Raw genomic sequence first — 13792 nt, forward strand, 5'->3', positions numbered from 1 at the left:
ATTTGGGAACTGGTCTTGCAAGTCCCTCCATTCCTGGCCATTCGCCTGGAGCACTCCGATACGGTGCATCTCATTGTCCCAGTGTTGCTCTGGGAAATTAGGAGTGCACCACCGACGCGTGGCATATCTCTTCTCTGGCCGTTGTGCTTAGGAGTCGCCTTCACGAGAGCTCATTCAGCATCAATTGGAATTTATTTTATTTACAATACTGTTGGCCGTAAGGTCGCTACGGAGTGGAATTTAAGGCATCACAAATACAAAACTGGATGTCACAACAATAATAAGTTGTCAAACGTACAAACTGGGCGTTACAACAGTAAATTACATCGATTAAGTGTCAGTCATAGAAAACAGTCAGAATTTGTACCGCAATTTAACACTCCTGCAATTCATTTCAAAATTACGTAAATAACATGGCATTGATAGAAAACAGATGAACTAATAATTTTCACAGTAACATAACACTTTGCCAATCACTCTTTTAATTCATGAAAAACACTCGAAACCCGCCGTGGTTGCTCAGTGGCTATGGTGTTGAGCTGCTGAGCATGAGGTCGCGGGATCGAACCCCGGCCCCGGCGGCCGCATTTCGATGGGGGCGAAATGCGAGAACACCCGTGTACTTAGATTTAGGTGCACGGTAAAGGACCCCAGGTGGTTGAAATTTCGGGAGTCCTACACTACGGCGTGCCTCATAATCAGAAGGTGGTTTTGGCACGTAAAACCTCATAATTTAATTTTAAAAACACTCGAATTCATGAAACAGACGATGTGCGGTATATGTAATAGTTGATTAAAGAAAGTAATATATATATATATATATATGTGCAAGAATAGAAGCAAACACATTTTCAGTTTCGTAATGACATTATTGTGCATTTTTGGAAGGTTTCAGCTGAGGTGCACTGCATAACGGATGATGATAGGCAGGACGTTCCAGTCTCTCATATAGTTCGAGGGAGGAATGAATATGCATATGCGTCGATATGTAGCTGTGGCACAACGAACATTGTGTGATGCTTTATCCTGATAATTCGCTTTTTTGGGGGAGCTAAGTAATCTGCAAATTCGATGTTAAAATGGTCTTTAGAAAGCAAAAATAGGAATTTTAGTGTTGCCACTAGGCGCCGCTGGGATAGAGGTACGTGGTAGTTGAAGCAGTTTTAACATCTCTGTTACAGAGTCGGCGGAGGAATACTTGGACAAAACGAACCGTGCAACCCTTCTTTGTGCCCTTTCGAGTTAGCTTATTAGACCCACTTGGCTGACAGTGCTGCATGTGATGTCTGCAGCTGCGAGGAGAGCATAGAGCGCATGCTGTGCCCCTGTCCTCTATTTGATATGCAAAGGCAGTCAATGTCCAATGCATTGTGGTGACGAGATGATTGCCCACTGTCCGTACAGATGCTAGTGGAGCACTGTCCTCGCCAAACATCAGCCCTTGGTAGTGAAGACAGCTTTCTGCTTTCTTTAAAACGTGGCCTGTGAGAGCGACTTGGACCACGTAGTGACGCTCACGCACGAGCGCACACTCACCGCTTCCTTGCTTCCCCTTTTCCCTTCCGCCAGCGCAGGGAAGCCAACCATGCGCTCTTCTGGTTGGCCTCCCTGGCTTCTCTACTCCGTTTCAATCACGCTCTCTCTAAACAGAAAGAAAGAATGAATGAATGTATCAATCAATCAATCAATCAATCAATCAATCAATCAATCAATCAATCAATCAATCAATCAATCAATCAATCAATCAATCAATCAATCAATCAATAATCAGCGCTTTTCCTCTGTGTTTTGCTGTGGCGCAGGTGGATCCGCACTACAACCCGTCGAGCCACCCGTTCTCGATCAACAGCATCATCGCGGCGAACGAGAGCAAGGCCGACCTGAAGCTGTACGAGATGTCCCAATACGGCGGCTACAACCTCTCGCCACCGCTCGCGGGCCACACGGCTCTGCCCAACGACTCGTCGGCCGGATACTACCACCCGTCGCTCTACTCCATGTACCAGTCGGCCACGCCCAGCCTCTGAGACGAGGAGCTGCGGGACTTCTGAAGAGGCCTCCCGCACGCCGTGTAGCTCTTGTTTCCCGCGAGGGGGACGTGCTCCTCCTTCTCGCCACGGTCCCGGCAGACTCGGCACCCGCAGGATCGTTGGACACCGGCGACGTGGCGCATGCTGTTCAAGGCCGGCGCACCCGGGGATAGTATGAACCGTCCTGACCACCACTCGTGCACGCCGCTGGCCTGCTGAGAAACAAATCGGCCCGACGAACAACCGGCGATCCGCAGAGAAGAACCCCAGGCACGCGGTCGGGGCCGTCTGTTCAGAGACCGCAGCGCTTCCTGTAGGCTCGCACACGTAGCCACGAAAGACATCGCGTTGCTTCCTCTGTTGTCGCCGCGGGCTTGCGTTTACCATCGGCTGAAGGTTGACATGCGACTGCTTCCTTCTGGAACGGAACGCGCCGCTTCTGGAGTCTCAGAGCATCGCAGTGAAAAATACCGAAGCGCTTCTGGTGATCGACGGTTGCGACTCTTGCAAACGGGCACATCTGGCACGATATGCCAACGTGCGTAAGATTGGAGTTCGACCCCTTGTGGAAAAGTCATCGCCTCCAGGAGGGTTTCTCGTTCGTTCTCAACGTGGACAACGTGTTGCTGGCGAGAACTTCTCAGGCGACGCCTCGGCAGCCCTTGGTCCCACCGGTGCACGAGGGGCGCCATTGTCATGATTACGTCATCGAGTTCACTTTTCGCTCGTGCTCTGCTCTGACTGCTTCGTTCGAGGCTAACGTCACGATAGGAGAAATGCCATTTGGCTGACCGCCGAGCCGAGTGGTTGAGGAGAGTTCCAACTTACGGTGGGTCGTGACAACCCAGCGTGCGAGACGAAGAAAATAATGAAGCAAATATTCTCAGCCTTGCTTCAAAAGCAAGCAAACGTGTCTGGCGCGTGCATGTGTCGCTGTTGATACTCGCAGAGTCTGTTGGCAGTGCACGTCTCTTTTTGTGACTGTGAATTGTGTACAGCTTTGATTGATTGCGTATTCCAGCGAAACTGATCTTGTCCCGCTTGAGCTATGTTCGAGAGACGTGAGGGCTTAAGCGCTGGCGATGCATTGGAAGAAGTGTCTGATAAGTGTGCTCAGCACGCGACATCGTAGGCTCAATTTCTTGATAGTTGGAGAACCAACAGGGACCTTGGATAGCCTTCGTTAGTTTAAGCTGACGACTTCGCGTCGCCCGCTCTGCCGACAACGTTGCTCAATGACATAAGGCGCCGTATGGCATCGCTTCGTATCCTGAAGATTTCAGGAAAATCGTTCGTTCTTTATTTGTATTTTTTTTTGCGCTGTGGAAGTAAGGCAGTATTTACGGCATTAACTTCACGCTCCGGTGACGCCGTATCTCCGCAGTAATCCTCGTTATCTTGATACACGAAAGAAATCGATTCGAAATCGGAGGTTATTAGAGGGACCCCACCCCGTAAGCCTGATGGCTTTCCATCTGCCAGGCGTGTCAAGCGGACATCGCCCGTGCTTTAAACGCCTCTGTCCTTGCACTGCTACGTGCAGGTCACCGTATGCAATATAACGACGAAGTCTGGCTATAGGCATACGCCGTCGGTAACCATGGAAACGATAATGTTTAGGCTGGCCCTGAGCGATCGTGTCTCGCACGAGGGGATGTTGACGAAGTGCTCGCTCTCGCAGCCGCTCCTGCGACATCGCGAACCGGCGGGCAATTCCACGTCTGTCGTTATGTCGCGGGATGCAACTTCGTAAGTTGTCTTTAAAAAGACACTAAGGATAATTAAGTGGCCAGTCCCTCTGCGGCCGTCGTGGCGAGCGACTGCATGGTACGGTACGTACGTGTCGCGCGAAAACAAGCTATTTATGTTATTCTGAGCTAGCTTAACCTGATCACTGCCCAGGAGAGAGATAACTTAATAAGAATGGGAATGACAGGAATGTTGATTTGAATGTTTTGTATACACAAAACTGCCCATGTGATTGGCGGTGAAAAATAATACACGAAAAAAAGACAGAAAAATACTAAAAAAAGGAAAAACTATTAAAAAATTGAAAACGACAAAAAGAATGTAACAAGAAAAAAAAAATGGAAAAAGGAAACAGATTCCGGTGCTTTGAAATATCTACTATTGATGGAATTTTGATGCTGAGAATAAAAATAGTGAAAGTGTAGTAGAGGGTAAGCGCTTTATTCCTCGTTTTTTCGAGATAGTTACCGCCAAGAACCTGCTCCGTTCTGCGAGAGCGAGGAGTTTACAAGTGGTTGTTTTATATACAATTTTCTTTTCTTTCGTCCGCGCTCCTATTTTTCTTACTCATTCGTTTGCCTAAAACGCTACGGGAACAGCCCTACAAATCACAACTGTGGCTGTACAGACTCTGCGAGTTCCTCAGCTTAGTTCTAAGGGGAGAAAAAAAAAAGACGGCACACCTTCTGAGTCAGGCACGGATGGTGACGTCACCAAATAAGATGAAGAAAATGAAACTGTTTACATGTATAGATATATTATCAAAAAAAAAAAAAGAACGTAATGATGCCTGCAAGACGCTGCTGCAGTGGAAGCTGTGAATACTTGCTGTCGCTCTTGTTCGTGCCTTTGAAGGATTCGCGGTTGAGGAAAACATTCAATAAGAATGGAAGCAAAACATCCGAGAAGACCCGTGGACGTGACACAGTGAATACACTTCCATTATACACTACGCTATTATCTCCCTGGTTTGCTGGCCCGACGAATCCAACACACGGAGCTGGGAAACACAGTGGGATTTGACAGACTGACCACTTGATGGATCTGTGTATCATTGGAGTGACCGGCCGCGAGCTTGGTGTGAGAGCGCTAGCAGAAATAGTATTGATCACTCTGAAAATTACAAGAAGCAAGGAAGCAACCCTTTATTTATTTATTCAGGAGATATGCCGCAAGGCGTGCGTGATTAAAAAAAGAACTAGTAAACGCACGCAGCCCTCGGTGATGCAGGTGATGCAACAACGAGTTTGTGCATTTTGTTGTTCCTTATCAAATGGGTATGGTCCTCTGGGGCATTGGGCTTGAGTTCGAGCTCCTTGAGCGCTTTGCGGGATCGCGTGTACCAGAGTACGGCCACTGGAGGTGATGAGTGTAAATCGTCAGTTTTGAAATTAACTCCAAGTTGAGAACCAAGAGCATTACCAACAGACATTAATTCCCAGTACTGTTCGGATGAAAAAAAAATTAATCCTTCAACCACTGCTCCCGGTATTACTTGGAGGTTTCAAGTTGAATTTATTCATGCGCAATGCTTTTACATCGTACGCAATGGAATCCAGGCAAAATATAAACACACACACACACAAAAATGGATGCCTGCTTGGCATCTATCGTTGATTCGCACGAGTACCGTGTCGAACCGGGTCATCACTGAGAAAGGACGGGTGTCCCAATATCATAGCGCAATTTTTCTCGAGGTTGAAGGCGGCAACTTCAGTTGGAGCTCTTAGAAGGTGGCGAAAGAAAAATGAAGTCAGCGCCAGACGCAAAGTACAAACGTCCATGTGGTTCCTCGGTGTAGTACCGACTCGTGCAAGCAGCGATCGTAATCAGGCTTTCCTTTCGACTCATCAAGATTCCTCTCCGCTATCCTCTCCTGTGACTTCGCTGATTGCCATTCGTCACTTGAACTCATCGCTTCACCACTTCTGGCATATACGAACACGGCCACTCCACCATCCAACAAAATCCAAAATATATCCGACCACCGAAAAGCCAGCAGGGAATCACGTCAGAGATAAATTGACTAATCCTGTTTTGTTTCAATCATGACGTCACCGATGACGTCTGTCTCCTTACAATCATTATCCTGCGTAGTGACTGAGTGGGAGAAAAAAAATCTGGAGAATCCCATGCGCCGCCTATGCATTACGCACGAGACCGTGACAACCACAACATATCGCGCGGAGCGCGAGAGAGCACGAGAGCGTGACGTATTGCACCAGGGCGCGCATGCGCCGGCGCCCGATTACTCTATTTTATTTTTGTCGCGATCCACGTGGTCTTCTTCGCATCTGATATACATATTTAATGGGAGCCTTTCTACGAGTCGGCATTTCGTTCTCGTTCAGCGTCTCCGAACCGGACTCGCCAAAGCGCAGCATCGCTTTCTCGTGCTGGTGCGACTTAGCGCGTCGGCTGTGTAGAACGCTGCCAAGAGCGCCAGGACCAACCGACGACGTCATAGACGCTTGCGTACTGCTCCGCACCCTGGCGGCGTGCGGCAGAAGCCGAGTGCGCGAGTTGGCGAGAGACGTGCCGCAGTTGTGCGTGTGCAGCGGACACTTTTTCGTCGCGCAACGAACTCGTAGTCGGCCCGCCTGTGCTTCTTTCGTGTGTCTGTGCGTGTGTAACTGTGAAGAACGTGATAGACTTGTAAATAGAAGATATAATTTATATTTAACGGAGAAAAGGAACTCGTGGAAGAGACAATGCACAATATGTTTCGCCGGAATGGCGCGTTGTCAAGCGCGCGTTTCTGTGTGGTCACCGCAGGCGCAGCTGCGTCTTTTACGCGGGAGATTAATAAGGACCGCGAGAGAGTGTGTGTGCGTGTGTGAAGGAGTGCGGAAGATTCTCCGAGGATCGCTGCGTCGTATCTGACGGACTCACGAGCCCGCGCGAAGGAAGCGTACTTGCTTGTGAGAGAGGGACGAGTGTGGCCGATGCATTTACGGCGCATATGTTTGTATACAAAAGTCCGCAGACCGCTGTTTTGAACGTGTACACTTGTGTGCTTGTATATAAAGACGTATATTCAATCCCTCCGTACTGACACGGACACTGTTCCTTTGATTTTCGTGCATTGCGCGAACAGCGGCGCCGCGCATGCGCCATTGGCTGGTTGGTGTAGATCCACCTGACATACGGTCTGTGTTGTGCGGTACAACCTAAACGTATCTGCAGGCAAGAAAGAGCAGTGATGGCGTTGCCTTGTTGAAATCAATTTTCCCGGTGTCCTTTTATCGAGGTGAACATACATTGGCTTAGTAACGTTATACGGATGTCCACTAAATTAAAAAAAAATTAAATTATGGGGTTTTACGTGCCAAAACCACTTTCTGATTATGAGGCACGCCGTAGTGGAGGACTCCGGAAATTTCGACCACCTGGGGTTCTTTAACGTGCACCTAAATCTAAGTACACGGGTGTTTTCGCATTTCGCCCCCATCGCAATGCGGCCGCCGTGGCCGGGATTCGATCCCGCGACCTCGTGCTCAGCAGCCTAACACCATAGCCACTGAGCAACCACGGCGGGTGGATGTCCACTACTCCGTTCCACATAATAGCAAAAATAAAAATAAATAGTGGTTAACATAGGCATTCGTCGCTGTGCTGTTCCATTACGCTGTGTTCGACCCTATAACGTCAACTTATATATGCAGGCGAGAAGCTTGAATACATCCATTATCAATGATAATATAACTCCAAGAAGCAGGACAAACAAGTAGGCATAATAAACAGAGCAGGTGTCCATCGAACCTTTTCATCTCTCTTTTTTCGCGTCGTAAGTTTCCGTCATTGTCGTTGACATGCCCACTATCGCAGAGATATCAGATGGACAATGCTTCACCAACCGACCTGCACTTCTGTACTTCTGCAGTTTCCTTACCGTGCTGAATGAACGGTAATCAAGTTTCTTCTAGTATCTATTGCTGGTGTAGCCAACTGTAATCGGTGGTCTCGCCAGTTTTGATATTAACGCTCGTTTTTCTCGGGGCAGGGACCTCGTGCGCAAGAACCAGGAAAGATTTCATGAAGCGATTAATTAAATTCCATGCAACTGATTATATTCTGCAGAGCATTTTGTAGCTTGGCGATTATGTGTCTGCTCCGGCAAGACGGCAATACGGGGAAGCCCCCACCACGCGACCGCCGCTTGCATTGCGTAGGGGATCGAACTACGTTGCTATGGGGCCCATTTCAATATCGCACTGCCTCCGAGATCGGCCTCGTTTGCTCGGCGACAGAACTAATGATCTGACGCGCCAAACTATTCTATAACACTACATATCGCCAAACCCAGCGAGCGAAAGCATATAAAGCATCGGATTAATAAAGGAACGACGTGTTCGGAGGCGTTTAGTTGTAGCAGGGGGGTTACTTAGAGGTACCGTTTATCGTTTCATTGCCTAATTCTACAGAGAACAGAGCAGACCGCCCGCACATCTGTAGGGGTAGTTCAGATAGGGCTATACAAATAAGCCAGTTCGTGTTGCAACTACTGTTCCATCTGTGTGAGTAATTGGGCAATACAGCAGCAGCAGCCACGGTGCACAAATTCCGGGAGAGCTTGCTACGAATTATTCGCTTTGAAATGAAAACAGTCGCTGCAGCGTACCCCCCACCCCCCCGGGGGGAGGGAGGGAAATCCCAAGCGCACTTTAGACTTAAGAGTAATCTCGCAAGATGCGTCAGTTTTTCTAGTACAACTCAGACACGTGCGACGGACGCCACCGTGCATACGGGTTGGAGAGCGGGATTAGCGGTTCCACTTGGGGACTCATCTGCCGGAGGGGAAACGTCGAGCACCGAGAAACGAATGCGGGTACGTACGTTCTTCCTTTTCTTTTTTTAAAATTTCTCTCTGGGCACTGCACGATGTCGTAAGCGCGCGCTCGAGGCTTTTCGGAGGCTGTGACGGGATTAATGTCGTGCCTTGAGCAGAACCAGTGCTATAAAGAAGATGACTTAAGGTAGAGGACAGAATATACTGGTGGACAACTTTCTGTGGCTGTGAAGGGAAAGCCACGGAGGCAAAGCGCGCACAAGTGAGAGCACTTCTGAAAAGAGTTCGCGTTTTATTCCACGTTAGTTTAGTCTGGCGAGGAGAAAACGTGAATACCTTATTAGCAACAGTTAAATAAGACAGAACACACCAATTAGTGTAAAAGTTTACTTATTTTGCGGCTTTTTCCTTCCGCGTCTGAGCAAAGGTGAAACCGACACACGTGGAAGCTTGCGTCGATTCAGCGTTTGTTCCGAGCAACCAAAAGCACTGTCGAACGCTGCCGGACTACTTGGTGCGGTAACATATGTGCAGCCATTCCGTGCCCGTAGCTTTCCATTCGCTGCCAAGTTGTCCGCGAGTGTAACAACCAAACGATTATTCTTTGAAGAGTAGTATATATTAAGTAGTGCATCCGATCAAGAACAACAGTAACAAAAAAAAGAAAAAGAAAAAGAAAGACGGAACAGGAGCTTGGCGTGATAAGCAATACCTTCTTCTGAGGGAGTGGAATGGCTGGGCAGCCTGCGGATGCGCTTCGCCAGTTTTTTCGATGTGGTATATAGTGATTTCGTTCCATAACTTCCACGAATGCTTCTGGTCTATCTTTTCCTCTTTCTTTTTCTTGTTAGCGTCTTTGTGCTGTGCATCACTGCTTCGACAAACCAAAGCCACCGATGCAGTTGTAAACTGGCAAATAGCTTACCTTGTTTTAAGACATTGCTACTTTTCTTAGTTGGATGGCCCTCTCTTTAATGCAAAAAAAAAATTAAATTATGGGGTTTTACGTGCCAAAACCACTTTCTGATTATGAGGCACGCCGTAGTGGAGGACTCCGCAAATTTCGACCACCCGGGGTTCTTTAACGTGCACCTAAATCTAAGTACACGGGTGTTTTCGCATTTCGCCCCCATCGAAGTGCGGCCGTCGTGCTCTTTAATGCAAATAATATAATTCAATTAAACGTCGTTGCTACTACATCCAACAACAAGATTTATCAAAGCGCTGTTAGATTTGAACGGCCCCTTGCTCAACGTACATAATTCTGTATGAGTTGTAGTGTTTGGATATCTGTGAGATAAGGCGCTGATTGGTTCTTTCACTCGGTTACCTTTGACGTTTACTTTGCTTAATTTATAAGCTTCATCCGTCTCTCTGTCTTTCTTTTTTTAGACTGAATTAAAAATAAACCTCTAGCGTGCCGGGCGTACGTGCCATTGCCACAAATCGAAACGCGGACAATCTAATCTATCTGACAACGCATCTTCGCGTTTCCGGACTTGCTAGAGCGTCTGAAATCACCGCGATTGCTGGGCGAAGGCGCGAATATTGTAGGGGGTAGCAACTGGCTGCAATGCGATGACTCACCGCCGGTGCAGATCTGAGAGATAGAGATAGGAAAAGGATGAAATAGAGATAGGAAGTTTGATGATAGCCGGCCAGATTAGCCCGTAGTGACAGTCTTCGTCTAGCTGGAATATGTTCTCTGTCACGTTCACTTTCTATTACCGTTGAACAAACGAGCACCCAACTGTATGAAGATCGCATGGAATTAAATCAACTTCTGGGGTTTAATCCCCTGAAGCTGCACAACCGACTATGAGAGATGCCGTTGTGGAGGACTCCGGTGTGGCTTTGACCATCTGAGGTTCTTCAACCTACACCCACCACTGTACACGAGCGTTTTAGCAATGTACCACCACCGTAATGCGGCCGCCGCAGACGGGATCGAACCCGCGACCTCGTGCTTACAGCTCAACGTCATAGCCACTGAGCTATAGTGGCGGGTATTGTTTAATTACAAAGCATGCTCTTAGCTTAAAAAAAAAAGGGTTGTCGTCAGTGACATCAAACTACATCCTGTGAAATATGGAGTTCGATGGTACACGGATACCAAATGAGGGTTTAATTAATCCATCGCTGGCCGCCTAAGGGGAGACGGCAGATCGACAAGGGTGGGCATTTCTGACGTCATCGCCGATTCATAAGGAATTAAGAGCAGCCAAGGTCCCGAGGCCATAATTAGGGCGAATTTGTAGCCTTAATTGAGGCCCATAGTGAAAATGTAGTTCCACTTCTACGGGGCAGCGCTGTGGTAATGGTTATTGGTTACCAACTAGCCCGCGTCAGTACGTATTAAGTTAATCTGAACCTCTGTCTTGTTTTGAAGCTCATATGCGTAACGTCTGTGCGAGTCCTTAGACTTACTTTCGGCACAACGTCTCAAGCTCAGTGACGAGACGAGACGCTTTGTTTTTTAATTGTTTCCTTCGTGTCGTTAACGGTCTCCCCACGGACGCCTCCTTTTCCCTCCGTGCGTTTTAATCGACGCATACCAGCTACCTTACAACCATGCGATGAAGCCACCTCAACTCGTTGACACCAAAAAGGTCATATATATATATATATATATATATATATATATTGTTACGCCCACAAAAGGCGTTACTTTGAAGCCGGGTAGAGTTAGAAGCGATGGCCTTGGTCAACTGAGCGCCTGTCGAGATTCAGCGAGCCAGCCACACGTCGTCGTCCTCGTTCACCACCCTTCGGTGCCCCCGCATACTGTTTGTTGAGGCGTGAACCCACTATGCACCTAAGCGCGTCACATTCGTGAACCCACTATGCACCTAAGAGCGTCACATTTCCCTCCGCGCAGACGAAGCCCGCCGGGCAAGTCAAACAGGCTGTCGAGAAATAAAGGGTTTTAAACGGGCGACATGCGAAAGTTCAGTCTTTGCTGACCGTCGGCCATTTGATGTGAGACGTGCTATGCGGTAGGTTAATTCGCTGATGCGCTCCGTAATAACATAGGGTCCAACATAGTGGGCCAGCAGTTTTTCACATAGTCCACGTTTCCTGGTTGGTTTCCAGAGCAACACTAAATCACCAGGGTCATATATCACGTGTCGGCGTCGGCGGTCGCAGCGTGCCTTCGAGCGGTCTTGTGAAACAAGAGTGCGTAACGAAGCAAGTCGTCGGGCTTCTTCAGCAAGACAGACTGTCTCTGATATACAAAGATTATCGTGGCTGGAAAACGGGAAGATAGTGTCTAGTGTATAACGAGGCGGACGAGCGTAGAGAAGAAAGAAGGGACTGTAGCCCGTAACTTCATGCTTTGAGGTGTTAAATGCGTACGTAATGAAAGGTAGCACGCTGTCCCAGTTCTTATGATCTGACTCGACATACATGGACAGCATGTTAGTAAGAGTTCTGTTCGTGCGTTCCGTAAGGCTATTTGTTTGGGGATGATACGGGGTGGAATGTCGAAACCTTGAAGCACATAGACGAAGCATCTCTTCGACCACGTCTGCAGTGAACTGCCGCCCACGATCGCTGATGATGACTCTGGGAGGTCCATGTCGGAGAATGACAAAATGCAGCAGAAAAATACACACTTCGGTTGCAGTAGCCGATGGTATTGCAGCTGTCTCACAGTAGCGTGTCAAGTGATCGGCACACACGATAATCCAGCGATTCCCATCGGATGAACGCGGGAAAGGACCGAGGAGGTCGATGCCAACTTGCTCAAAGGGAGAGCTGGGGGGTGGCACTGGATGGAGTTGACCAGGAGGAGCACTCGTCGGACGCTTATAACGTTGACACTCGCTGCAGCTGGACACATACTGGGCGGTCGTCTGGCGCATTTTAGGCCAGTAGAACCTTTCTTGGAGGCGGTAGAGAGTTCGCGCAGAACCCAAATGTCCAGATGTTGGATCGTCATGCATAGCGCGCAAGACGGAGACACGGAGACTCTCCGGGACCACCAGAAGATATCGTGGGCCTGTAGTAGAATAGTTCTTTTTGTAAAGAACCCCATCACGAACACAGAAACGAGTGGATGGTGCTGATCGCCTTGCAGTATTGAGCAGTGGTTCTAAAGTTCTGTCTTTTTGTTGCTCGACCTTGAAGGTATTTATATCAGGAAATCCCGGCTCCAGTGATGCGATATAGCAGTCGAAGTTGTCCGCGTCGCAGTCCGTCGTTGGAAGCGGCATGCGCGAGAGGCAGTCAGCGTCGGCGTGTCGGCGGCCGCTTTTATAAGAAACGGTAAAGTTATATTCCTGTAAACGGAGTGTCCAACGCGCAAGCCGGCTCGACGGATCACGGAGATTCACCAGCCAGCAGAGAGAATGATGGTCTGTCACCACAGTGAAGGGGCGCCCGTACAGGTACGACCGGAAGCGCTGTACTGCGAAAATAACTGCAAGACATTCTTGCTCTGTAACGGTGTAGTTACGCTCGGACTTACTTAAAGAACGACTCGCATAGGCGACGACGTGTTCTTTGGTGTCGACGCGTTGAATAAGGACGGCGCCGATGCCAATACCGCTAGCGTCCGTATGAACTTCTGTGGGAGCCGCATGGTCGAAGTGTCGGAGAATGGGATGAGACGTCAGACGAGACTTCAGCTCACGAAAACTAGCTTCACATTCAGGAGTCCATTCAAAGGGAACGCCCTTCTGGAGGAGGCATGTCAGCGGATACGCGATGTTGGCAAATCCACGAATAAACCGGCGGAAGTACGAGCAAAGCCCTAGGAAACTGCGTAGCTCTTTTACATGGCGAGGTTGCTTGAAGGCTTCCACCGTAGCAGTCTTCGCTGGATCAGGCCGTATACCGTCCTTATCCACTAGGTGTCCCAGAACGAGTGTTTGGCGCTCTCCAAAATGACACTTCTTCGAGTTGAGCACCAAACCCGCTTTGTCCAAGCAGTCTAGCACAAGATCGAGACGTGCGTTGTGCTCACTGAACGTGCGCCCGAAAATCACTACATCATCTAGATAGCACATGCATACTTCCCACTTCAAACCACGCAGGATGTTGTCCATGAAGCGCTCGAAAGTTGCAGGCGCATTACAGAGCCCGAACGGCATCACATTAAATTCAAAAAGTCCATCTGGGGTTACAAATGCCGTTTTCTCCTTGTCTGCCTCGTGCATAGGAATCTGCCAGTACCCCGACCTCAAGTCAACAGACGAAAAGTAAGACGCTGATGAGAGGC

General features: G+C 48.6%; 1 protein-coding gene across 1 annotated transcript in view; it reads left to right on the plus strand.

Annotated features, from left to right (window-relative positions):
* LOC126533030 (silk gland factor 1-like) overlaps window positions 1-6830 on the plus strand; it is a 36414-nt gene extending 29584 nt beyond the window's left edge. The window contains exon 2 of the mRNA XM_050180216.3: window positions 1803-6830. Coding sequence (XP_050036173.1) covers window positions 1803-2027 — 225 coding nt within the window. The 3' untranslated portion in view covers window positions 2028-6830. The remainder of the gene's footprint in view (window positions 1-1802) is intronic.
* The last annotated feature ends 6962 nt before the right edge of the window (window positions 6831-13792 follow it).

Source organism: Dermacentor andersoni, chromosome 7 (genome assembly GCF_023375885.2).
Source record: "Dermacentor andersoni chromosome 7, qqDerAnde1_hic_scaffold, whole genome shotgun sequence".
Taxonomy (NCBI): domain Eukaryota; kingdom Metazoa; phylum Arthropoda; class Arachnida; order Ixodida; family Ixodidae; genus Dermacentor; species Dermacentor andersoni.